Raw genomic sequence first — 24,469 nt, 5'->3', positions numbered from 1 at the left:
ACTGACTTAATACCTTTCAAAACTAACAAATAATGACATAAAATCAGAGTGGAATATGAGTGCAAAAAGAAAGGAAGGGCAAAGCCCTAAAGACCTTAGATGAGTAATACCTAAAACTTGATCATATTTTATTTTAAATAATAGTTTGACTTGATTTTTTTCTCTTATGGAATTTGAGACTAACTGGAAAAGTCTGGACTTCCCTTCCTCTCATCCTGTCCTGTCATTATCCCCTTTACTTTCCTCCCTTCTTTCTTCCCTTCCCATCTCCCCTAGCTTTGAAATGTTGAATGTCCTGGGGGGGGGGGGTCTTCTTTATGTCATTACATCTAGCATGACTCATAATTTCATTTCTCAGCTACTGCAGACCATTGTCACCTCTGCCTAGAAAGAAACTCCTTAGGATGTTATTGCATTTTTACAATAAGTTTTTTTATAGCTCTCTGACTATTTTACTAACGAATTGTACCCCTCCCTGCACTCCTCCCTGCTTCCCCTCCTTGCTAGGACTTCCTGAGATACAGTGAGAAGGCTGGCTTGGAGTGTTCAGATATCGAGGTGAGTTTTCTGCTTGTAATGCTTTCTGTTCTTAGGGACTGCATTAGGCCCTAAAGGGAAAAGATTGTCTCAGGAAAACCAAGGGTCCAGGCCAACTCCTCTCACTCTTAGCAGCATGAAAAATGGCTAGTTAATGTGCAAAGTGTTGTTTTCTAGAATTCAAGAATTCTGTCCTGGGCCAGCCTAGCACTTAGCCTACTGCTGCTCTCTTTGTGGCTGCAAGAGATCTGTATTAGGGAAGGGTGGTTTTTGACACCTTTAACATCCTCCAGAGAGTGGGCAAAATTGCAAATCCAATATGTAACTTTATCCACAAATCCAAGTAGTATTTGACTCCAATATTCCACTTTCAGTCCCCCACCTCCATTCCAAGGACTACTCTCTAGGTGAAGTCCTTTGTGTCACCATTGGGATTATTTTAAGCCAGAGAGGTTATAGCCTTTCTGGGCAGGCTATTTTAGGTCAAAACCTCAGTGTTTCCCAAGCCAGGCAAAGCTGTTACTTGGGCTATCAGGAAGCAACAGAAAGAAGAAAGAAAAGATGAGGAGGGGAAAGCAGGGAGATGGGATAAGAATGGACGAGGTAATGATGCCCCAACATGGGTGACTGACATGGAGCCCCATCTAAACAGAACCCCATGGTCCTCTGAGAGTGGGCAGCAAGGACCACATGCTTTCCTAAAATAAAGGCACTAACAAAAGGCAAGGTCTCTGTCTTCTAGCCCTGAATTGCATGAGCTTCCTGTCTAAAGGCTGTTCTCTCTCCTGAGTGACCGGTGTTCTTTCCCGCAGAAAGCTGTGGAGTTAATGTGCCTTGTTCCCAAACGCTGCAATGACATGATGAATCTGGGACGCCTGCAGGGCTTTGAGGTGAGCCCTTGGAATGCTTCCAGCCCTCTCTCCTCTGGGTGGGAGTCCTGCCGAGTACTGAGGCCTCTTCCCTTTGAAGCCCCGTGTCCTGCCGTCTCTGCCTAGACCCCTGGTTTCCAGGCCTGGAAGATGCATCTATTTAGGAAGTCCAGTGATAGGGCAGAAATAGAGCTCTTGGCCAAACTGGAATCAGAATTCCAATGAATTTAGAAAAACCCAAAGTTCTTTATAATTAAAGCTGGCAATGACCTCTTCCCTCTTCCTTCCTGACTGAGACTATGAGAGACAGCTGGATAGCAGGATATGTGATGGGCATAGATCCTAAGTGGGAAAATGAACAGTCTTTGTGTTTTTTTTTTTAAAGAGGGTGGTTTCTGTTGAACAGATCTATGTAATGAGTGAATTTTTAGATCAGTGAACATTTCTAATTCTAAAACCTCTCAGGACACATTTCTGGACTTTGAAGAGAAGAACCATGTCTTAAGGAACAAAGCCAGATGTCCCAAGGATAACTGAACACACAGGTTTGCTAGGGCTGCCAAAAGAAAGTACCACAAATTGGGTGACTCAAACAATAGAAATTTATATCCACAGTTCTAGAGGCTGGAACTTATTCACCCAAACCTGTATTTCAGGTTTGGGTGAATAAGTTGGGCTCATGACATTCTTGAGCCAAATTGTCTTGTCTTCCTTATCCTGTGTGTCCTTGTCTGGTTTCCATGTTTGTTTATGATAGGGGATCAGTAACTGGCTGGAAGTTTGAAATCAGGGTGTAGTCAGAGATGTTTCCTTCGGAGCATCATGAGGGAAGAATCTGTTTCAGGCCCCTCTCCTTGGCTTGTTGAGGCTGATGTCATGCTCAGTGACATTCTCCCTGTGTCTTCACATCCTGTCGATGTGTTTCTGTGTCCACATTTCTCTTTTTTATAAAAACATCTGTCATATTCTATTAAAACTCAGACTGATGACCTCACTTTAACTTTATTATCTCTATAAAGACTCCATTTCCAGCCAGGTATGGAGGGGCACACTTGTAATCCCAGCGGCTCAGGAGCCTAAACAGGAAGATCACAAGTTCAAAGCCAGCCTCAGCAAAAGCAAGGCACTAAGCAACTCAGTGAGACCCTGTCTCTAAATGAAATACAAAATAAGGCTGGGGTTGTGGCTCAGTGGTTGAGTGCCCCTGAGTTCAATCCCTGGTCCCCTCCCCCACAAAAAAGACCCCCATGTCCCTATAAGGTCATATTCAGAGGTCCTGGGGGTCAGAACTCCAAAATATTAATTGGGGGCAAAGGGAGACACAGTTCAGCCCTTAACAGTGAACATTTGAAGACAAATTGACTTTCCTAATTTATATTTCATAAATAACTATTAAAAGTTGATGTCCAAATCTCATAAATTAAACATGTTTTGAATATTAATATGATAAAATTATAACCAACAGTTATTAACTGGTACCTAGTAGTTACTGATACCCCTGGAAAAAGATGTGGGGTTTCTAATCCTGTTTCCCAGTAAATCCTGCCATCTATGATTTCATTATTCCTTTTTGAAGAAAATGGATTCTTTGAAGCTGAGATAATTAGTAAATGACCCCCCTCCCCATCCCCCACTCCCCAGCTAAATCAGAATAGATTAAATGGTACAGGTAAACCAGTGGTATAAGTTAATCAGGAGGTGCTATATTTCAGGTTTGGGTGAATAAGTTGGGCTCATGACATTCTTGAGCCAAATTGTCTTGTCTTCCTTATCCTGTGTGTCCTTGTCTGGTTTCCATGTTTGTTTGTGATAGGAACTAGGTGGAGGGTCTCCAAGGCAAACCTGACCTGTTAGCTTAAGCAGAGTTACTCAGCAGAAATACGCTCTTTGAGTGTGTGTGTGGCTCCTCTTTGGTCATACTGGAGGGACTTTTATACTTTCTCCCTTGGCATTATGCCAAGTGTGAGGCTATTCTGGATGAACCAAGTAATCCCTTTTGCTCTTGGATCTTGAAGCCCCTGTGTTTTCTGAACAAGAGTCTGACTGGCCTTTCTCTGGGTCTCTGGAAGAATGGCATCTGATTGTGCCATCCTACCCAAGTGAGCCTTCAGGGTGCATGTGTGTGTGTGTCCACGTAAGCCCACACAGAGGAGCATGCAGTTCTTTTCTCTTTGAAATCAAGCAGCACTGACCTGTTTTCATCAAGCTGCAGAGAATCTGCTTTGCTTTCCTTCAGCTAATTGAGAAAGACAATGAATGTATGTCTCTTCCCTGAATCCATGGGGAGAAGCCGGAGCCCCCCTCTTCTAATTCCCTCCCTCTCCAATCTCTGGCTTTCTCTTTAGCATTGGCTGCCTCTATCACAAGATCAGTTCTTGTGTAATATTAATAGAGCTTTTAGAGCTTTCCTGGCTAGCTGGTCACTGGCTTAATATTAACTTTGGACCAGGGTAGAGATAAGCCTGTTTGGCTGTCGACCTTGGCAGTGAGAAGCCAAGCAGAGGGCAGGCATTTCTCAGGCACACAAAAGAAAAAATGACCCCTGTGCCAGGTCATGTTTGGAATAAGGCACCAAGTGCAGAAAATGGCCCACGTTTGCACTAAAGGGTAAAAGTCGTCACCTGAGAAAGAGCACAGTGCAGAGGAGGGCTTCTGACCTCTGTCTCAGATGCCAGGGTCTTTTTGTGCAGGCTTTCTGATAGCCTCTGTGCAACTTGCTGGGTTGGGCATATTCCCTTTGACAATGTCTTTGAAAATCACATTAGAAGCTAACAAGCCGAATATACTGTACCTCTTCAGCTATGTAGCTTGTAGCCTCTTAGCTGGAGACATTTGACAAAGAATCACAGGACCCAGAGAAATATCTCCCATCTGATGTAGAGCCTATATATATGGTAACCCAACTTCACCTGTTGACCTTAGCAGGACACTTAAACTTCAGACTCTCCCCATCCTAAACAATCGAGGAAGGAGAGAGGGTCCTGGCTAGTCAGATTACTTGAGGCCTGCCTGCCTCACATTTCTTGGCCACAGGTTGGTTCCAAGTTCCTGGCTACAGAGTGCCCCAGGTGCTTGGCCCATGCCACAGGGGAAGCAGGCACTGTTGTCAGAGCTGCAAGGACAGAAAGGCCACTTCTAGTTCCAAGTGTTGCTTACCTTTTAGTCTCTTATTTTGGGGGGTGTGGGGAGAGTACCAGGGATTGAACTCAGGGGCACTCACCCACTGAGCCACATCCCCAGCCCTATTTTGTATTTTATTTAGAGATAGGGTCTGACTGAGTTGCTTAGTACCTCACTTTTGCTGAGGCTGGCTTTGAACTCATGATCTTCCTGCATCAGCCTCCCAAACTGCTGGATTATGGCATGCGCCACTGCTCCAGGCTTATTCTCCTTTTTAATAAAAAACATGAAGGGGCCAGGATAATTCCCATTCCTTTTTAGCTAATAATTCTACCTTTCTCTGGCATTTCCTGGGAGCTATTTTTTAATGGTTCTGTTACCCTTTTATCCTTTCCCTCATGGGCCCTGTATGAATAGGATAGTGGCCTCAATCTGTCCCAGTGGGTGGGTCCCAACTCAGTGTCTTACTAGACTCCCAAGGCTTTTAGTGCCCGTCTGTTTTCCATGTTCCCAGAAGGGAACATCATGTGGCCCAAAAGGGCTGTGTCCGCCTCGCTTCTCACTGGCTTCTGGCTTCTGTCTCCATCAGGGCACCCTGACCGCCCAGGGCAAGCTGCTGCAGCAGGACACATTCTATGTGATTGAGCTGGACGCCGGCATGCAGTCCCGGACCAAAGAGAGGCGTGTATTCCTCTTCGAGCAGATTGTCATCTTCAGCGAATTGCTCAGGAAGGGCTCCCTTACACCAGGCTACATGTTCAAAAAGAGCATCAAGGTGAGGGGCCAGCAGGCGTACAGAAAGGAAGAGCCAAGTTCTTGGAGCTATGTCCCTCAGATGAGGCCCTGGAGTGGTGAGGACCCAGAGCCTCAAGGACCTCTCAGCCTAATAGCCTTCCAGCAAGAAGGCTGAAGGAAAAACAGTGATCACCCATGGGAAACAGTGACAGGCCCCCAGCTGGTCTCCAGCAAGATCCTGCATGTTCCCCCCACCCTCAAAGGCAAAAAGCAGAGTATTTCCTATTAAATCCAAGGCAAATTTTGGAAACTTCTCCTGAGATAAAAGAACTTTGAGGTCCAGTGATAGGTACCTGTTTTGTACAACTTCAATATGAAAAGGATCAACTTGTTTTTTCCAGATGAATTATTTGGTCCTGGAGGAAAACGTGGACAATGACCCCTGCAAATTTGCCCTCATGAACAGGGAGACTTCAGAAAGGGTCATTCTGCAAGCTGCCAACTCGGACATCCAGCAGGCCTGGGTGCAGGACATCAATCAAGTCTTAGAAACACAGCGAGACTTCTTAAATGGTATGTGCCACGCCTGCTTCCTGCAGGGCCTTTTCAGGGAACCCCACACCTCTTACCTTCCTTGGGTCTAAGCTCTTGGAGAGTTATGAGCTCAGAACACATTTTATATGGACTCCAACTGTTTACTTTTCAGAAACACTTTAAAATTCTTTTGAACCTGAATTCACAAATGGAGCAGATTGGGTGTGAGAAAGAAGGTCCATCTTTCCAACAGAAGGGATCTTCTCTTCTAGGACATGCCATGCATGTTTTTTGGCCACCACTACCAGCTGGTAATAATTTTAGAAAAATTCTGAGATGGGGACATCCTGTCTCATGGGGGCTGGCTGTCAGTGATGTGTGTTTTCACACTTGGTGGCTAATGACTGGTACTCTCTCAGGCTATTTTTTTTTTCCTATTTTTAAATTTTTTGTGCTCTATCACTAAACTACATCCCCAACCCCTCACTAGGGTTTTGTAGAGATAACAGAATTTGGCAGATCAGTTCAAATCCCTTCTCTGTTCCCAGCACAGCAAGAGCCCAGATAAGCCACCCTCCTAACTGACCTTGCCCCTGTCAATTGAGAAGTGATCACTACCTCTAAATTTCCAAAATACCCCCAACAAATTGATTATGCAGAGAATATAGCTCTCTATGACCCTCCAGGAATCCTCTAACAAGTGGAATGAAGGAGAGTCCCTACCTTCTTCTGTTTCTTTATTTTTGCCCTGCTGGGATTTCTTCACATTGTGCTTGACATATGAAGGAAGCATACATTTTTACACTAGTGCTGATCTGCTGAATTGGTGAGCTCAGAAGTCTCTCCAACAGAAATGGAGCCTGAAGTTGAAGGCAAAATGGAACCAGTAGCAAAGTAAATCTGGAGAGTCAGCAAATATATCTGTCTGGATATGTACACACACACACACACACACACATATGCACACAGGACCTCCTCCAGATATATCACCCCTTCTTGCCTGCCCTGAGACTTGACTCCACGGCCATATGTACTCACACTTGTATGCACACATTCAAATACATACAAGACCAGCCCTAGGTGTCCCATCCTTTCTTCCCAGTACAGTGCTGACATCTATATCACAAGCTATGTGTTTATATCTACACACTCGCACACACATGCACACATATCCACAGGTCCACCTCTGCATATATCACTTGCCTATACTCAGGCTGGTACTAGATGGTAGGTGTACTCATACATGTACATACACATGTACACTCACACATGGGCCAACCCTTGGGCCTGTCACCTCTGCTTGTCAGTACTAGATCTAGACTTTCAAATGATACAACGTAGCATTTTCTGGGTGTCTAGCATGGAACTGAATGCTGTGGAGAAAGATAAGAGATGACATCCTAATTGAGGACTTGGGCAAGGCACGATGTATCTCTGGGCCTCAGTTGACTTGCTTTTTGAGAAGGAGAGTTTGGGGCTAGGGTGGTGGCTCAGTGGTAGAGTGCTTGCCTAGCATGTGTGAGGCCCTGGATTCGATTCTCAGCATCACATATAAATAAACAAAATAAAAGTCCAATGATAACCAAAAAACATATATGTAAATAAAGAATAAAAAAGAAAAAAAATAAAAGGACAGTTTGGGGCTAGATCTACTCTACCCATGCTGGGGTGAGCTGAGGTGGGCCATCAGTACTGGCTACAAGGAAGCGTGGCCCACTGCCCTAAAGTGTCAGTTTTCTCCATGGTAAAGGAGTAAACACAATGTTTTTATTTTTAAAAAAATAGAGATTATATAGCAGGATGACATACTTTTTAAGATAGAATATGAGTAGTCAAAGCAACTACATATTTACAAAGATTTGGGGCGGGGTGGGGGGGGGGGCATGCCCTCTGCCCTCCAGCTATACAAAAGGTTGGTAGAAAAAACTAGACTCTCTAGGGCTCTTTTCCATTCTAAAAAAAATCTAAAATTGCCCCCTGAGGGATAGTAGCAAAAGTTGTATTTAGCTTAAAATTTCTGTATATACAATTTTGGATTAATGTTTTTATTGATAGAACAATTTAATGTCAAGACATATAAATATACAAAATATATCCATTTAAATTGCATCCTACTGATTAGTAATCTCTGATTCTAAGCTGGAATGAGGATTTTAAGTTCATCAACTTAAGACCATAGAAAAATAAAGTAGGACAAAGATTTGAAGCCAGAAATTGTTTAAGTGACAATAATCACTCTCATATATTGAGTCCTTACTGTACATCAGGCACTATATTAAGCAATTTTACCTGTTGTTTTTTTTTTTTTTTTTCCACATTTTATCCTTACATCAACATGGAAAGATAAGTATTATCATCCTACTCTTTTTCAGGTGACAAAAGGTAGACTCAGAGAAGTTAAGAAACTTATCCAAAATCACAAAACACTAGATGATAGAAAACGTGAACCTAGAACTACAAGATTTCAAATTAGGCTCTTAACCACAAGACTGCAATGTAGTTGCTAGTGGAAGGACTTACATTTATCTGTGAGCTCCCTAGCAAGCAAAGCAAAGAAAGAAACAGACTATGGCATAAGACACTGAACCTGTGAACCTATCAGAGATACAGTTTTTCTGATCCTAAGACCTAAATGATGCAAATTGAGGCTGATAAAAGAAGGTAGGGCTTTGGGGCTGGGGTTATAGCTCAGTGGTAGAGCGCTTGCCTAGCATGTGTGAGGCACTGGGATCGATTCTCAGCACCACATATAATAAATAAAATAAATGTCCATCAACAACTAAAAAAATTTAAAAAAAAAAAAGAAGAAGAAGGTAAGGCTTCTATGTAGCTAACTTAAGAAGGCATACTTCTTTTCGAATGCTTTAGCACAATCATTGCAGATAACCAGGTAGTAACCCAATTTCACATGCTAGGTATTGAGTCATGGATTAGATTTGATTACTAACAGATTATTGTTACCTAAACATTTAATGCCCATAGAAGATTCCCCAGGCACAAGTCTGAGCTCTGCAATCCTGTTGCCTACTTGGCCACACTCGAGAGACAAGGCTGTGGTGATGGCCCAGGGCCAGGCTTTTATTTACAGAGACACACACAAGCATCTCAACCCATCTTTTCCTGCTAAGACCTCAAATAGAAAAGAGTTTGGCCCTATGTTGAATCCTATGCAGACCTGTCACTGTGGAAATACCTTTACAACTGAAAGTTCTCAGGGTTCCTGCTGTTAACCCATTTAAATAGCTGTCACACTGATTACTGACCAAAACAATGTCATCAGGCCAGTCCTTGAAGTCATCCAGCATTCTACCTGGATGGCATTTGCCTGGCTGTACCTCTTTAGTGATCAATCCTGGGAATTTGATTATCTTAAACTCAGTAAAACAAAGCTCATGTCTTTCTCTTCAAGTTAGCTTGTTCTCCTGTCTTCTGAGTTGCACTGACTACCATTTTCTCAGTCTCCAACCTGAGCCATCTTCCTTTCCTGCTTGCTGATCTCACCTAGCCCGTCAGTCTCATCTCTGCTTTATATTCACACAACCCTGCTCCCGCTAGACCCTCTGGCCTCTTGCTGGTTACTGTCTCCTAGCTTCTGAATTAGACAGGAAGCCTTTTGTCTCTTCCTCTTCAACTCCTCTGCCAACTGCTACAAAGTTGATGTTCATAAAATGTGTCTCCTGAGATAGAATCTGAATTTACAACTTTAAAGTTCACTTTTTAAAATATTTTTAAATTGTAGGTGGACACAATACCTTTATTTTATTTATTTATATGTGGTGCTGATGATCAAACCCAGGTCCTCACACATTCTAGGCAAGTGCTTTACCTGAGCCACAATCCAACCCCTTAAAGTTCGTTTAATCCAGTCACTTTTCGTGATCTGCAGAATTAAGTCCAGCCTAAGAGTCCTGGCTTTCTAGATCATCCACTTCATCACCCTCAACCTCCCTTGCTTGTCTGAATCTTCTTCTCCATGGAAACCCAAGGGCTTCAGCTCCTGGGACATCTGACTCCAGGTGTTCCTTGAAGCCTTGAAGCCTGTTCCTTGAAGACCTCTCATTTGCTTCCTTCCTGCAGAATCTAAATATCAGAGGGATAGCCAGCCCTCTCCCAAAGCTCTTTATTCCCAATCCCCTATCCCCAGACATACACACCTGCAAGCACGTCCCACAGAGCCTGCTCTCCTCCCCTCCCTTTGCACACTTGGCACCTAGAATGTGCTGCCATTTTGTTTTTTTATTTTCCTTATTTAGGAAGGTGCCCTGGTTCTCACAGTTCTGTAAAAACAAAGGTGGTAACTTCCTCACATATCCACACTCTGCCTAGCACAAAGCCCAGTACCTGGTAAGCCTCCAGATCCTCATGGGATTCCCAAAGCTTAGGATGACCAGCTGCCCTTACCTTGCAGCACTACAGTCACCCATTGAGTATCAGCGGAAAGAAAGGAGCACAGCTGTGATGCGGTCCCAGCCTGCTAGAGTTCCTCAAGCCAGCCCCAGGCCCTACTCCTCTGTCCCCGTGGGCTCAGAGAAGCCCCCAAAGGGCTCCACCTACAACCCGCCTCTGCCACCCCTGAAGATATCTACCTCCAATGGCAGTCCAGGGTTTGACTACCACCAGTCTGGGGACAAGTTCGAGGCCAGCAAAGTAAGTGCCAGCTCTTCACTCCTGCCTTCACCACCCTGCAAGCACAGCCTCAGAGGCCACTTTAGGAAACAGCATCTTTTTATGCTAATTATTTTAGCAGGAACACTCCACTTAATACAGTCTAGTCTCAATTATTTTCCTCTCTTCTCCTATAAATTGAGTTAGACCAGTTCCCTCTGACTCAGACACTCTGTGATAAAGGGCTATTATCAGCTACAAAAACTTCATACATACAAAGGATTATTGTGATGGTAAGCATGAAAATGGGTGAATTTTATCAAATAGAGTAGTTGTGGTTATGCGTAATCTAAAAGCCACGACTCCAGTGTGTGCCATCCGCAGACAGCCCTATATTTCCTCTTTCTTTTTTTTTATTTTTTTTAGATACACATGACAATAGAGTATATTTTGACATATTATACATACACAGAGCATAACTTATTCTAACTAGAATCCCATTCTTGTGGTTGTACATGATGAGGAGTTTCACTGTGGCATATTCATATGTCTGATTCATTCTGTCTTTCCTCTTCCCATCCTCTCTCCCTTTCTTTCATTCCCCTTTGTCTAATCCACTGAACTTCTGTTCTTCCCTTCCCCCACCCCCACCCATCATGTGTTAGCATGCACATATCAGAGAACATATTTGGCCTTTGGTTTTCTGGAATTGAGGAGCCAGCCCTTTCTAATGATGGCCTGTCTTGAGCACCTAGGGAAGCAAGTTCACAGTTCTTCACCACCCAGTGGCTGATGTGGCAAGCAGAAGTTGATCATGAATGTGTGAATGGAGAAGCCAGTCTCCACAATCCATGCTTCTGATATTACTTGAGGATAATTGTAGACCTAACCATAGAACTAGTCTACACAGCTGGTTTGACCCTTAAAAAAGTAGTAGGAACAAGAGAGAAATGGGGAAAGCACTAGGTTAGGAATCAAGTGATCTGGTTTATATTCCACATTCTGAAACACACTTGCTTTAAAACCTCAGCAAGTTTGTTTGTCAGGCCTCCGTTTTCCCTAGAGCTCAATGAGTCTGCGAATAGGGCAGCCTACATTGATTACCTACATAGTCTGAATGTGTCATTTTATTTTTCCCAAAATTGTTAATTGATATTCCTCTTGTTAAAATTAATTCTTTTTTTTTTTTTTTTTAATTATAAATTTTTTTTTTTTTTTTATTGTTGGCTGTTCAAAACATTACATAGTTCTTGATATATCATATTTCACAATTTGATTCAAGTGGGTTATGAGCTCCCATTTTTACCCCATATACAGATTGCAGAATCACATCAGTTACATATCCATTGATTTACATATTGCCATACTAGTGTCTGTTGTATTCTGCTGTCTTTCCTATCCTCTACTATCCCCCCTCCCCTCCCCTCCCCTCCCCTCCCCTCCCCTCTTCTCTCTCTGCCCCCTTTACTGACATTCGTTTGTCCCCCTTGTATTATTTTTCCCCTTCCCCTCACTTCCTCTTGTAAAACAAATGTCAAATGTCTTCTTTGATATAAGGAGAGTAGCTAAGAACAGAGTAGGGTCGAAGAGCATGAGAAGAAGATTAACATTAAACAGGGATGAGAGGTGGGAGGGAAAGGGAGAGAGAAGGGAAAATGCATGGAAATGGAAGGAGACCCTCAGAGGTATATAAAATTAATTCTTAATGTCCAAGTTCAATTTTGTTCATATTGACTGTACCAACCTATTTCATCATATCACCTGGAAATGACTTTGTCCCTTATAAAGATACAGCCCTTGTGAATCAATGGAAGTCAGCTTGGCATTTGGTCAACCATATTGAAGAGTTTCTGGTTCCCAGCATGCTGTAAGAGGCGCAGGGCCTCCTGGAGAGGTACAGATCTATCAAGAAGCAGCAGCCCTAGTGGAGACTCAAGTGAAAAGGTGGAATAGGCAGCACCTTCCCTGTTAATGAGGGCAGGAGGTGAGGCATTTTGTTCCCACAAGGAATTGGGCCAAGGTAGGTCATGGCATTGCCTTCAAATGAGGCAAAAGTGTATTCTTAACTCCTGTCTCAAGGAGGCTCAGAATGTAGAGCAAGGTCAGTTGATATTTTTTCAAAAGGAAAAAAAAAATGTAGTAGCAAAAGCATCTGTATTCTTTCCACAGAGGAGGATGGTGACCCCTGACCTGAGCTTTGTGCTATGCTCAGGTACTTATGTGTCCCTGGGCTAGTGCCAGGTTCTTCCTGCCATTAGCAAGAGAACATCATCAGGAAGGTTGCATACTAGGAAGGGGCTTTCAGGTTGAGGGTATTTTACACCTTTGCTTGGTCTAGGACTGGCAGTATTTATACCTGTTCACCCTTTGCTTTACTATCCTATGAAATGTGGAACATGTTTATGAGTATATTATTACTGAAGGAATGTTCTGCCTGCTGATGGCTTGGCCTTAGCCATGCAGTAGGGTGCAGAGCAAGCACATCTGAACCACTCCTTGTGTTTGTGTCCTTTTCATCCTTGGCTTTTAGCAGAATGACTTGGGTGGCTGCAACGGGACCTCATCTATGGCCGTGATCAAAGATTACTATGCACTGAAGGAGAATGAAATCTGTGTGAGCCAAGGTGAGGTGGTCCAGGTCCTCGCCGTCAACCAGCAGAACATGTGCCTGGTGTACCAGCCTGCCAGCGACCATTCCCCTGCAGCTGAGGGCTGGGTCCCCGGCAGCATCCTGGCGCCCCTCACCAAAGCCACAGCAGCAGCAGAAAATAGTGACGGGAGCATCAAGTAAGTGCCTCGTTGGCTTCCCCGGGAAAGGAGTATGTGGATTAAAAAAAAAAAAATTCAAAAACAAAAGAGCACAAAAATGCAAACACACAGTAGGGAATTACTGCTGCTTGTCCTCGACGGTGCCACTGGAACCAAGGGTTGAGTGCTGGCACCTTCCGCAGCGTGAGGCATCCAGGCCGGATTGTTCTGGTTTATCTGTTGGTGGTGGTTGTGGTTTTTCTTTGCTTTTTGTTTATAATTTTCTGGGTTTTTTTTCCCTCTCCCCCACCCACTCATTAAGACAAGAACCCTACTGAAACCCTAGGTGACAAAAGGCATGCCTTCCGTTGCTACATTTGACCCAACACGGGACTCACTGGACTGGACTTCTATTTATATTGTATGAAGTTACTGAGATATATATATATTTTTTTTGATTGACACCAAAAAATGACCTTAGCACAAATGCCAGACCTGAGTAGGTCAGAGCCTGCTGCTTCTCCCAGGAGAGAGGGAACTTTTTGGTTGTCTGTGGCAATTCCTCTGTACAGATTGTAACTTTTTAAAAAATTTCCCCCCCCTCCCCTGTCACTTTAATATATGTTCATGGTAATTTGTAAGATATTTCTTTCCTTATTTTCGTTGCGAAAACCCTTCCGAACACATTCCTGTATAAAATATTTTGCACTATTTAAAGAAACCCATATGGATGAAGTCAGGTTGTGCAATACGATGGAGAGTCACAATGTTCATCATTGTACCTGTAATGTAACTAATAATTTTAAATGTACTATTTTAAATATGTAAAATAAATTTTCACCATGAGCATGTTTTAATGAGGTTAAAGACTAGTTGACCCTTTTTCCCCCATCTCATTATTCTTGAACTCTTATATGTGCAAATGATTCTCCTTTTTTTTTCTTTCCTTTTCTATATTTTAGGAGTTGGTTGAATGCATTGGCAGTTTTTTTTCTACATAAAAAGTGTCATTATCACTAAAGCTATGACCGTAGCCTTCCCTTCAAAACAGCCCTTTTTGGTTTTCTCTGACTTCTAAGATGAGAAATGGTGCAGATTAGATGCTGTCCAATGGGTTCCTAACAACTGGGCAACCTTGAGGTGCTGACATAAATGAATGGCTAGAGGAGAAACAGTGTTTGGCTTGCTTTTCATGCTGCACAGTCAGCCACAGAAGGGGCCCAAGGCACACCAGTGAGATACCTGAGCAGTAGCACCAGCCAAACCATGCTGCTTTGGCCCTTCTGGATCAGGGGATAGAAGCTACCTTGGCTTTGTCAGGTAAATGCAGATCCAACTGGAAATCTGTAGTGGCCCCTAAAACAAACTGGGCCCAATCCATTTTATTCTAAAGACACATGATTTTGGTGCCTTTTAGGAAACCCTGGGAATAAAGACTCTCAAAGCACTGACGTCCCCATTAACCAACAGCCTGGCAGAGCTAACTCTTAGTGACCTATGCCCTAGTTACCCAGGCATTAAGCACTGCTTCCTCCTCCTCACTGGGTCTCTTGGTCACTCATTCACACTTTCCATTGGAGGGAAGGGAAGAGGAGGCTCAGGCTGAGGAAAGAGAACAAATTGAAATACACACTGGTCATTTTGGTCCTTACCAGCCTCTCTTGCGTGAGAATTGGTGGAGGTGGAGGAGAGAAACTGCCTAAAAATGGTGTTGGTATTTATCAGTGATGGCTACTCCCATGCTAGGACCACAGGGGTCAGAGCTGGTTGCAGTGCCTACTGGATAAATGTCACAGGAACCCTGTGTCCACATCAGTCCCCAGGCTTGTGGCCAAGAGATGGAAGCTCCCCAGAACATGATGACGAGTGCTTCTGGGAAGAAAAATTGAAATTGAGCCTGTCCTGCCACTTACACTACTCTGAGTGTTCTGAATGCTATTTTTAACATTTGTCATTTCTTACCAAGCATACTGAGGAGCCCAGAGGGTGATGATAAACAAGAACACTCTTCCAGGTGCACACACACATATACATACACACCATGCTGACAGCCCCAGGGGACCTTTTCAGCAAGGACCTCCCTGACTTGAGATATTCTTAGAAGGAGCCAGGGACATGGATTTGGGAGTAAAAGATTGAGCTAAAGGTTTGCTCCATGCCTGTTCTCTCTGAGAGAACAGTTGGAGCAAGGTACTAGAACACAGGCCATCTAGAGAGCCTGCCCAGCCAGGAGGTCCAGGCAAGCTCTGGCCTTCTAAAGGAACTCACTGTGCCAAAAGACCTAGGAACCTGACTGTGATTGCATTTTCCTCTTCAGGTTAATTGTTGAGCCTGTGTGTTAGGTGATGAATTATTTTTGGAGCACCTCCCTTGGGATATCCTGGCATATAAGGAGTGTCAAGGAGATGCTCTGTGTTTTGGAGTACCTTCCTTCCCCCTAAATCTCACCTATCCCTTCCCCTTAATGAAGATTCTCTTCCCCATGTTTGACAAGGAGACACTGAAGGGATACCAAGCCTCACTTAACTGCAGACAATGAATGGAACTTCACCCAAACCCTGTGCCCACACGCAAAATTGATGCTGCCTTCTCAGGGTCTCTAATGCTGTTTTTGCCTTGACTTTTGCTGTCTTTGCCTTTAAGTCTGATAGATGTGGAACTCTAGAGCTCTGCTCCAACCTTCCCTTTATAGAATCTCTGAAGAAGGAGCTCCCAAACTCCTGGTGGGAAAAAAAGAAGTTAGAAAGGCATGAAAAGGCACTGCCACTGTCACCTCCCTGGGAGCACATGTTGGGTCTTGTCTCAGCAGGGAAACTCGAGGACCTATATTCACAAACATTAAGTGATACAGAGAATAGTCCAAAACCCTTTGTCCTAAAGTACCCAGATACATGAGTCCTGCTCAACCACTAATTAAGTCAGCTGCCCCAGAAATCCTGTCGGTTCTACGGTATTTGGGAGTGGCCATACCCAAACATAAATAATAAGATGGAAACCTCAAAATCATCCTTTTGGTTCATTATATCTAGGCCTGGGGAACTGTCAGTGGCTCATGCACAATAGAATACACTTCCTTTGACTTCCCTATTCCACTCCGACTCATTGCTTCCCATCCACCCTGCCCTCATGAGAAGAACTCAGTCCTAGAAGCCTCCATCAGATGATCTGCAAACCTCCCAGGGAACTTTAATGATCCAGTCCTCATGTTTTCTCCACATACTGTAATCACTCTTGTACATCCCTCAGGAGGGGTCAAATTTCATCCTTGCTCACTTCCAGTGGGAGGTGAGATTAGCCACCAGCCACTACCTGGCGTGCAGGATTGGGGCCTTGGAAGCCAGGGCTGGACTGAAGCACCTCACCTGACTCAGTGGCGGTGAGCCCGCCCACCGCCTCACTCTGCCCCAACCTGCCGTTTTGACTGGTGCATTTTTTGGTACAACAGGAAGTCATGTTCATGGCATACTCTACGCATGAGAAAGCGGGCAGAAGTGGAGAACACGGGTAAAAATGAAGCCACAGGGCCTCGTAAACCCAAGGATATTCTGGGCAACAAAGTCTCTGTTAAAGTGAGTAAGGTATTCCAGAGCTGTGTCCCTCTCATCTACTCCCACCCCGCAGCATTCTCAAAAGGCAATTGGGGTGGATGGGGATTTTTATTTTATTTATTTATTTATTTATTTTTGGGGGGGCCAGTGTCGGGACCAGAGGGGAAGTAGTTTAGCAGGATTTTGCATGCAAGATCAATTTATTTTTCATTTTTTATTTCTCCTGGCAACTTCAATTCAAGTAAGTACTTCTTTTGTTTTCTTTTATACTTTTTTTTTATACTATGCAGATGTTTTAAAGCAAAATTATCTGCAGCATTATTCTCTTAGAAATGCAAGATGCTTCATTCATATTAAATTTCTCAAAGCTGCCCATTCAGTATCCTAGATTTGGGAATACATGCAGGTTAAAGAGATTAGGGATGCCCTCTAAACCCCTAACTCAGTGAAAGGCTGAAGTTGGGAGTTTAAGGGCCACTGTGTCCTTGGTATAGTTTTATTTCTTTTCCCCAGGGTTCAGACAACATCACCTTTAAGCATTTTACTTGCCTCCCCGAATGCACAGGTGTGGCAGAGAGGCACATTGGTAAAGCTTGAGTTATTGCTTTGTAATAATCCATCTATCACTTTGAAATCACAGGTCCTGAGTTTAGCTGACCCTTGTTTTCCCCAACAATATAATATCCATTGTGTAAATTGAGCCCTCTGAAAAGACCTTCCTCTGAACAATGGAAATTCCACACTCATTGATTTTGTGAAAATGTGTCATTGTCTGCCTGGCAATTGGTTTGCCCCCTTAAGCAGAGTAACAGCAACTAATACCCATTCTAACATCCTTCTTGGGGAAAAGAAATTGTGTGCTTTCCTTGGCCCCCATCTGAGAAGTCCAGCCTCACAGGAGACAACAGTTGAAATTCCACAACACTCATGCTTCATTCAGCCGCTTCCATTGCTCTTTCCTGTGAGATAAGCAGCTGTCCACAGTGCCAGCCTCCTCTCCCTTAAAAGAGCATGCTGCTGCCCTGGTGACTCATGCCCCCATCTTCAAAGCACTTGGTTGTTTCTCTGCCCAGTTTCCCATCACCCATGCTTCTCTGAAGTTCTCCTCTCTCCTAGCCAAAGCTACCTGCATTCTAACTGTGTTCTCTTTCTTCCCCCTTCCTCATGCTGCCAACCAAGGAGACGAACAGTTCCGAGGAGTCAGAGTGTGATGATCTTGACCCTAATACTAGCATGGAGGTAGAAGCAGCTATGTTGTCCTATTTCCTACCATGATTGCCTTTTTTTGATTTTTGTTCTGTAACAGTGACCTTGCTAAAGTGGCCAGCCATTCAAGGATAAATTTCGATGTTAGGGCACCTCCCGGTGTCCCCTCCCAACTAAAACAGCAACAACAGCAGCAACAAAAACTGAATTCAGTTCTATTTTGGTAGAAAACTCTATCTCATCTTTTTTTAAAATTACCTAAGTGTGTAGTTCTCTTGAATGCTTGCTTAATATTTTCTTCTTTGGCAGGTTTAACATTGTGTTGAAAATATTCAACCTCATTATTTGAATCAGAACTCTTTTTTTTTTTTCATGGAAAAATAGCACTGTAAATAGTGGCTTTGTTTCTCCTTTTTGTTCACTCCTACACCCCTTTTGGTCTTTTTCTTTTTCCCCTTTACCTTCTTCCTCTTGTTCTTCTTCTGCTGGGATTTATTCCTCCTTCAATGCTCCAGAAAAGTCATGGGTTAAGTGTTGTTTTGCAAGTGATTTGGCGCCTGGTCACTACATGTAGCAAGTTGGTCACAAATGAGGTGTGATAAGAGCAACTCGGGGACACACCTTTGCCCTATCCCTGGGGCCCATGGGCAGTGTCTATATCACCACATGAAGGAAAAGAAGCCCTGGGGATGGCCTTCCTCCCAGAGCATGGGCAGAGGTCTCTCTGGAGATTGTGAGAGTGGAACACCACATGTGGGACCTTTTCTGCTCTCCAGGTTTACAGGGCTGAGGGAGATGAGCCTGTGCTTCTGCCAACAGGAACATTCACTTCCAACTCCTTCTAGTCCATGGGATTATAGAAACAATGGCTCTTCCACAGTTTGCACTGAAATACAATCATCACAAATTCACAAACCATAGAGAATTAGATCGAGTGTCAAGCTGGCTGTCCTTGTCATGTTGTCTTTCAGAGTAGATTGCAATGCTTTTTTCCAAAGCTATGTCCTCATTCCCAATACAAGATAAAAGTTCCGAGGTTTCCCGTAAATGCAAAATAGGGAATGTTTTTCAAAAAGCTTTTCTTTTATGTAGCCCTAAGCTTTTCACTTAACTGTATGAGGTGTGATAGGAGCTTAAATTATTATTCTTAGTTTAATTTAACCTAATCTCAAAGAAGTCTGCCGTATTCTTGACAACCCCCACAAAACCTGAGAGAGCCCATAAGGCCTGCAATGGGAAAACCAGCTATGGAAGAAGTCAACTGCGTGGAAACAGACCAGAGGCAAATGGTGGAAAATGGGAGTTCTTCCAGAATAAAATAGTCCCCTTTGGATATGGGCATTGCCACTGAGCTAAATCCAGCAAGTGTGGTCAATACAGTGCTCCACTAGGGGAGGAAGTGGGTGTGGCCATTGTAGCCTAAATGTATCTTAGAGAATAAGGAAGCTGAGGGAAAATTCTGGCCCTACTTTCCTTGCATTTTATAGGATAGGCACCAGCATCTGTGAGTTAGGCAACTGTCAACTTGTAGATGCCAGTGGTACTTTATCTCCAGGCCAGGTGTTGCTGGCATGTGTCAAAGATACCAGCTGCAAGCAGGGTGGGCTAGTGAGACAGAGGGGGAAAGCCAAATATCCGTGTTCCAGAAGGCAGTTTGGGACCTTGTCCAGCTCTGGTGGTTTAGAGGGACAAACGTGACTTTCCCACTCTCTGAAGGAAGAGATGGGTGCAGAGGGCTGTGCGACCAGGTGAGTAGCACCCACTGAAAAAGTTAACCCATGTAATCAGATGCTGTATTCTACATCTAGATGAGAAAAAATGCACAGGTGCACACACACATATCTTAGTGCTACCTTGCCAATTGAACATGTTTTTAAGGTTTTTATTCATGGAGGCTGATGGCCCTTTCGAGAACTGAGTGAGGTGGCTCCCTTGGAGGTGTTACTAGGTGTATAAATAAACACATTATGATGTACGTATGGAAAAGAGAAAAGCCAAAAATTGTGTTGATGCATGTCCAAAAAACGTTCTTCAAATACAATGGTCAAGGCACAAAGTTTCTTTTAGGCAGAAATTTCCATTAACTCAAACCCTTAAGGGGCATGTGATCTGAAGCTGCAAACATCCTGGTTAATGTTTCTGTAGTAATGCCTGTGGCCCTCGCACATTCCATGTAGATCCTCCTAAGCTCCAGCGTGCTCTTCTGAATATGTTACCATCTTGAAATTAACTCTAGGCATATGAGCAGCCAGAGGAAAAGCCAGCATTGTGGCACTGCTAGTTTGGTATTTTCAGACACAAATAACAAATCAGATGTGGGAAATTAACCTATTTTGTTTGTCATGACTTGAAAATTTCTGAAGGGATATGAAAGTGGAACAAACATGGCAGATGAAAAAATGACCAAGGGGACATAGTAAAGACCAACTTGGAGTACAGGTGGACAGGCCACCTCTTGAAGTCTTCTTGCTGTTAAAGCGATCACTTAGGACCTCATTCCCAGAGCCAGGCTGTCCCCTGACCTCACCCTTGTCTTCTGAACATAACGCTGCATGTGTTGGCTCTGGGAGCAGGTCCTATGCTCTTGCTGGACTGAACTACAGCCTCCTCTGTTACTGGGACCCTGGCTGACAACCTGGCACTGTGTACCCATGCTGAGCGCCAGGTCTCCAGATGTTAAATCCTGCCCTGCTGACTGACTGCCCTTGACCTGGTTTCATCATTCCTTCCAGTCCCAGCTGTATACAGGCTCATCTCCTGCCTCCATGGGAATGATGACACCAAAGCATTCTTTACTTTCTCTCAAATGGTGAACTGAAGGGTCCCCTTAAGGCACAGTTTCCTGGGGATTTTGCTTACCCACTGGGTGCCTGCCACCCCAAGGCTGGCATATGTCTCTAACCACCATAGTGTTTGGAGGAGATAATAGGCACATCCTTGAAAGCTAATTAAGAGAGAAATAAAGCATGTTGAGTCTTAGGAATCTGATTGACAAAGGACACCCTGTTATGGAAAGGGAGCAATTAGCTCTGCTCTTTTCCTCCTCTTCCTTCCCCTGCAGAGACAACTTATGGATTCTCAAACCCAGCCCCACTCACAGTCCACAGGCCACACCACCAGCCATTGCAAGGTTGACTCTAGGCCCATGTGGTTCCCTGGTGGCCTGGCCCCTGTCCTTCTGTGACTATCCTTATCGAGAACAGATCTCAAAATGATGACCATCTGTCTCTAGGGCTTTTCCATGCACAGATAAAACTTTGAGAGTGAGAGTAAAGGGGGGCATTACATATGAGAGAAATGTTTCTACATGGAAGAAGAGTCTAATCAGAGTGGGAATCAAACACTAGGACACCTTGGGAACAAGTTAGTTCATTTTTTTCCTGGTACGGGTTGGACTGCTGATTGCCATTTCCTGGGTGAGGAACCACGTATCCTCCTGCCAGCTTCTCAGGACTGCCTCTGCCGTCATGTCTGTGCTGACACTCGAGGCTGGAGCCAGGGCTTGCCCAGGTCGGCATCTGCCCTTGTGTAGCCCTCGCCCGTCTCTAAGGAACCTGAATCCTTTCTGCACTGTACTGAGTTTCCCTTAGGACCCAGACAAGGCTGGTTGTTCCCACATCCATACACCGTGGAAACATTTTCTGAGGACTTTCAGTTCTTGCATTTTGACACCTAACTTCTCAACCCCAGCATTGCCACCTGGACACTGGGAAAGGCCAGGGTCAACCTCCAGGCTTGGACCTTTGTCTTCAAGAATGTGGAATCTCAGCCCAGCATTTACATCAAACCCAATTAAATACTTGCATGTTTATTGTTTAAAATCTCAATACTACTTTTAGAAGAGAAGCTCAGTCCATTAGAATAAGAAATTTTAAGGATTCCAAGAAGACTCCATGTCTGCCCCAGCCTTTCAGTAGTGCCAGCCTCATTCATGACACAGAACAAGTGCAGACATTTTTCCCCGGGAGCCCCATGCCAGCTGCCGGGTATTTAGCTCAGGAATTAAAAACAGATCTTGGAAAGGGCTCTGAAAGACAAGCAAAAGACAAACACTTGGAAGTTGAAGTTAATTTTGGAGGAAATTTCCAATCAGAGTAAGAAGCAGATTTTCAGAATCAACAGAACCTTTGACACTTTAACTCCATCCTCTTCATTTATTTTTACTGTTGTTAATTATATACAATGTAAAGTTGACCATTTCAACCACTGGTTAAGTGTATAGTCTAGTAGCATTAAGTGCCTTCAAAATGTATGTCCATCCATTTCCAGAACTTTTTTATCATCCCAAATGTACTGTGTGCCCACTAAACATTAGCTCCCTCCTATCATCTGTTGCCCCAGCCCCTTCCCTTTAAAAAAAGTGGTGGGGGGACTGCGGCACAGGAAATTATAACTTTCTGTTAGAAAACTAGAAGGTGGCCAGGTGTGTTGATGCACATCTGTAATCCCAGCATTTTAGGAGACCGAGGCAGGAGGATTGCAAGTTCAAGATCAGCCTCAGCAACCTAACCATATGCTTGTCTCATAATAAAAGGACTGGGGATATAGTTCAGTGGTTCGATCCCCTGTACTGCAAATTTTAAAAAGAAAAAGAGAAAGAAAAAATAAAACTAGAAGGCGCCCTGAGGCAGCTTCTGGTTTTCCCTGGTCGTTACTCTTCCCCTCTCTCCCTACCACACACCATCCTGTAGCAGCCTGGCACACCCCATCTCCAGGTGGCTTTTAATCTAAAACACAGATCCTGGCAGAGGAGAAGACCTCTCTTCTAGTGCCAATTTTTCTGTAAGAATATTTAATTGAGTTTTCCGGCTCGACAAAGAAAAATATCATTTCTGCCCATCCTGGCTTTCCAAGGCTGAAGTAGAACTTAAATGAAAGTCACATAAAAACAGGATCACATGGAAAGGGAGTCAGAAAATTTGGATTCTGGCATGGATACTGCCAGCGGTGTGAGCTGTGGCCAACAACCCTCCCTGAGTCTCAGGTTTCTCTGGGCAGCCACACAGGTCAAGCATACAGCATGTGCAGCTCTTTTGAACACTGAAGATATAAGGTGTGGCACCAAAGGACTTTGCTCTGGAGCACAAGGCCTCGGAAAGCAAGGAGACTGCGACAGAATAGGAGCTAGAAGATTCAGTGCCTTGTACTTTCAGGGACTGTGGCAAGAATGACCTGGGCAGATTTTCTACGAAGAACCAACTGGAGTTGGGTCTGGGGAGGGTATGAGTAGCCAGTGCTGACCCTTCTTTCCTTCACCAAATCCACAATTAGCAGTGCCCCGTCTGTAAAGAGCCAATCTTTTGCTCCCACCTCAGCTGCTCTGGCCTCCTTGTCCCAGATTCAGAGCTTCAAAATTACCTGGCCAGACAGATTGAAGGAAATTTTTACACCCCTCATCAGGTGACCCACCTCCTGGCATTGCCAGACTGTTTCCACCAATGCCTGTTTCTGTGTTTCATCTAAGGTATTTTTTTAACAGAAAGAACCCTTTGGAGGAAAAGCGAAGCATTGCATTCCTCTCATTTTGACAAAATATTTTCTTTGTAATGGATCTGATGGGTTTGGCTTGGAGACTCTCTTCCTGCCCAGCTTTGCTCTCTCTGTGCAGACTGATTTATATGCTGCCGTGAGGGAGGGAGCCTAGCTGCACTGGCCTGTCCCTCGCCTGGAGAATCAGAAGACCATCCACTGCATGTCCCCATCTGTTATGTTTTCTATTCCTTACATCTACCCTGTGAAATCAGTAGGGTGGCGTTTCCTACCTTCCTAGAGGAACGGGGTTCTCGGGGTCAAGATCACAAACCAGTTAAAGAACAGGTCTTGCTCTTTAGCACATTGAGAGCCCCAGCCTGGCTTGCCATAGGAGGAAGCTGCACTCCAAGGCTCAGGCCCTCCCTCTTACACGTCTACTTGTAGGAGGAGAATTTCTACCTCAACAACTTTTTGAATCCCTTGACTGTTGGGGTGATTACTGGGCCTCACACATGCCCTTTCCCAGTGACTCAGGAGCCCAGCCACAGTAGCCAAGAAAGGAAGTTCCGTTGCCTGGTGGCAATGTCTGAATTGGTTTCTCACGCCAGCACTCCCATTCAGCCTGCTTCAGGCATGCGTGTCCTGCGGACCTTCACCCTAGTCTCAAGGCCTGGCCCCAGTCATTGATGTTGACCACCACTTACAAGATGACAGGTACCATTGGCTCAGGAGAAGTTGGTGTTGGAATCTGCTATTGGAGAAGAGGTCACCACGCTCCATCCTCGCCCTCGTGCTTTGGTTTGGCCAGGTTGAAACCAGGAACAGATAAATCTCCAAATCAGAAGTCATACCTATGTGTTGAGAAATTTTTATTTTATATGTTTGCCCTGCTGGGTATTGAACCCAGGGCCTCCTCACGGTCCTAAGCGTGCACTCTACCACTGAGCTACATCCCCAGCCCAGAAAGTGGTTGGTTTTTGGTTTGTTTGTTTTCTCTTTTTTTCTTTTTGCCAAATCTTATCTAAAATCCCTTTCTTCTTACTCTGCACAGATTCCCATGAAACAAGCAAACAGGGAATAAAGAGGTAGTCAGAA

General features: G+C 44.2%; 1 protein-coding gene across 6 annotated transcripts in view; it reads left to right on the top strand.

Moving 5' to 3' along the window:
- Positions 1 to 24,469, top strand: part of LOC139701303 (kalirin-like) — a 117,053-nt gene that overhangs the window by 62,478 nt on the left and 30,106 nt on the right. For 3 of the 6 annotated variants that reach the window (XM_071615267.1, XM_071615266.1, XM_071615268.1), the window contains 7 exons: positions 508 to 558; positions 1,350 to 1,427; positions 5,116 to 5,301; positions 5,663 to 5,834; positions 10,204 to 10,442; positions 12,931 to 13,187; positions 16,594 to 16,717. In XM_071615267.1, coding sequence (XP_071471368.1) covers positions 508 to 558; positions 1,350 to 1,427; positions 5,116 to 5,301; positions 5,663 to 5,834; positions 10,204 to 10,442; positions 12,931 to 13,187; positions 16,594 to 16,717 — 1,107 coding nt within the window. Of the gene's footprint in view, positions 1 to 507; positions 559 to 1,349; positions 1,428 to 5,115; positions 5,302 to 5,662; positions 5,835 to 10,203; positions 10,443 to 12,930; positions 14,006 to 16,593; positions 16,718 to 17,875; positions 17,936 to 24,469 lie in introns of those variants that run through there. The other 3 variants (XM_071615269.1, XM_027936084.2, XM_027936083.3) reach the window with 3 other exon arrangements.

The sequence above is a fragment of the Marmota flaviventris genome, chromosome 8 (genome assembly GCF_047511675.1).
Source record: "Marmota flaviventris isolate mMarFla1 chromosome 8, mMarFla1.hap1, whole genome shotgun sequence".
NCBI classification, from domain to species: Eukaryota; Metazoa; Chordata; class Mammalia; order Rodentia; family Sciuridae; genus Marmota; species Marmota flaviventris.
This window is presented reverse-complemented; position numbering and strand designations above follow the sequence as displayed.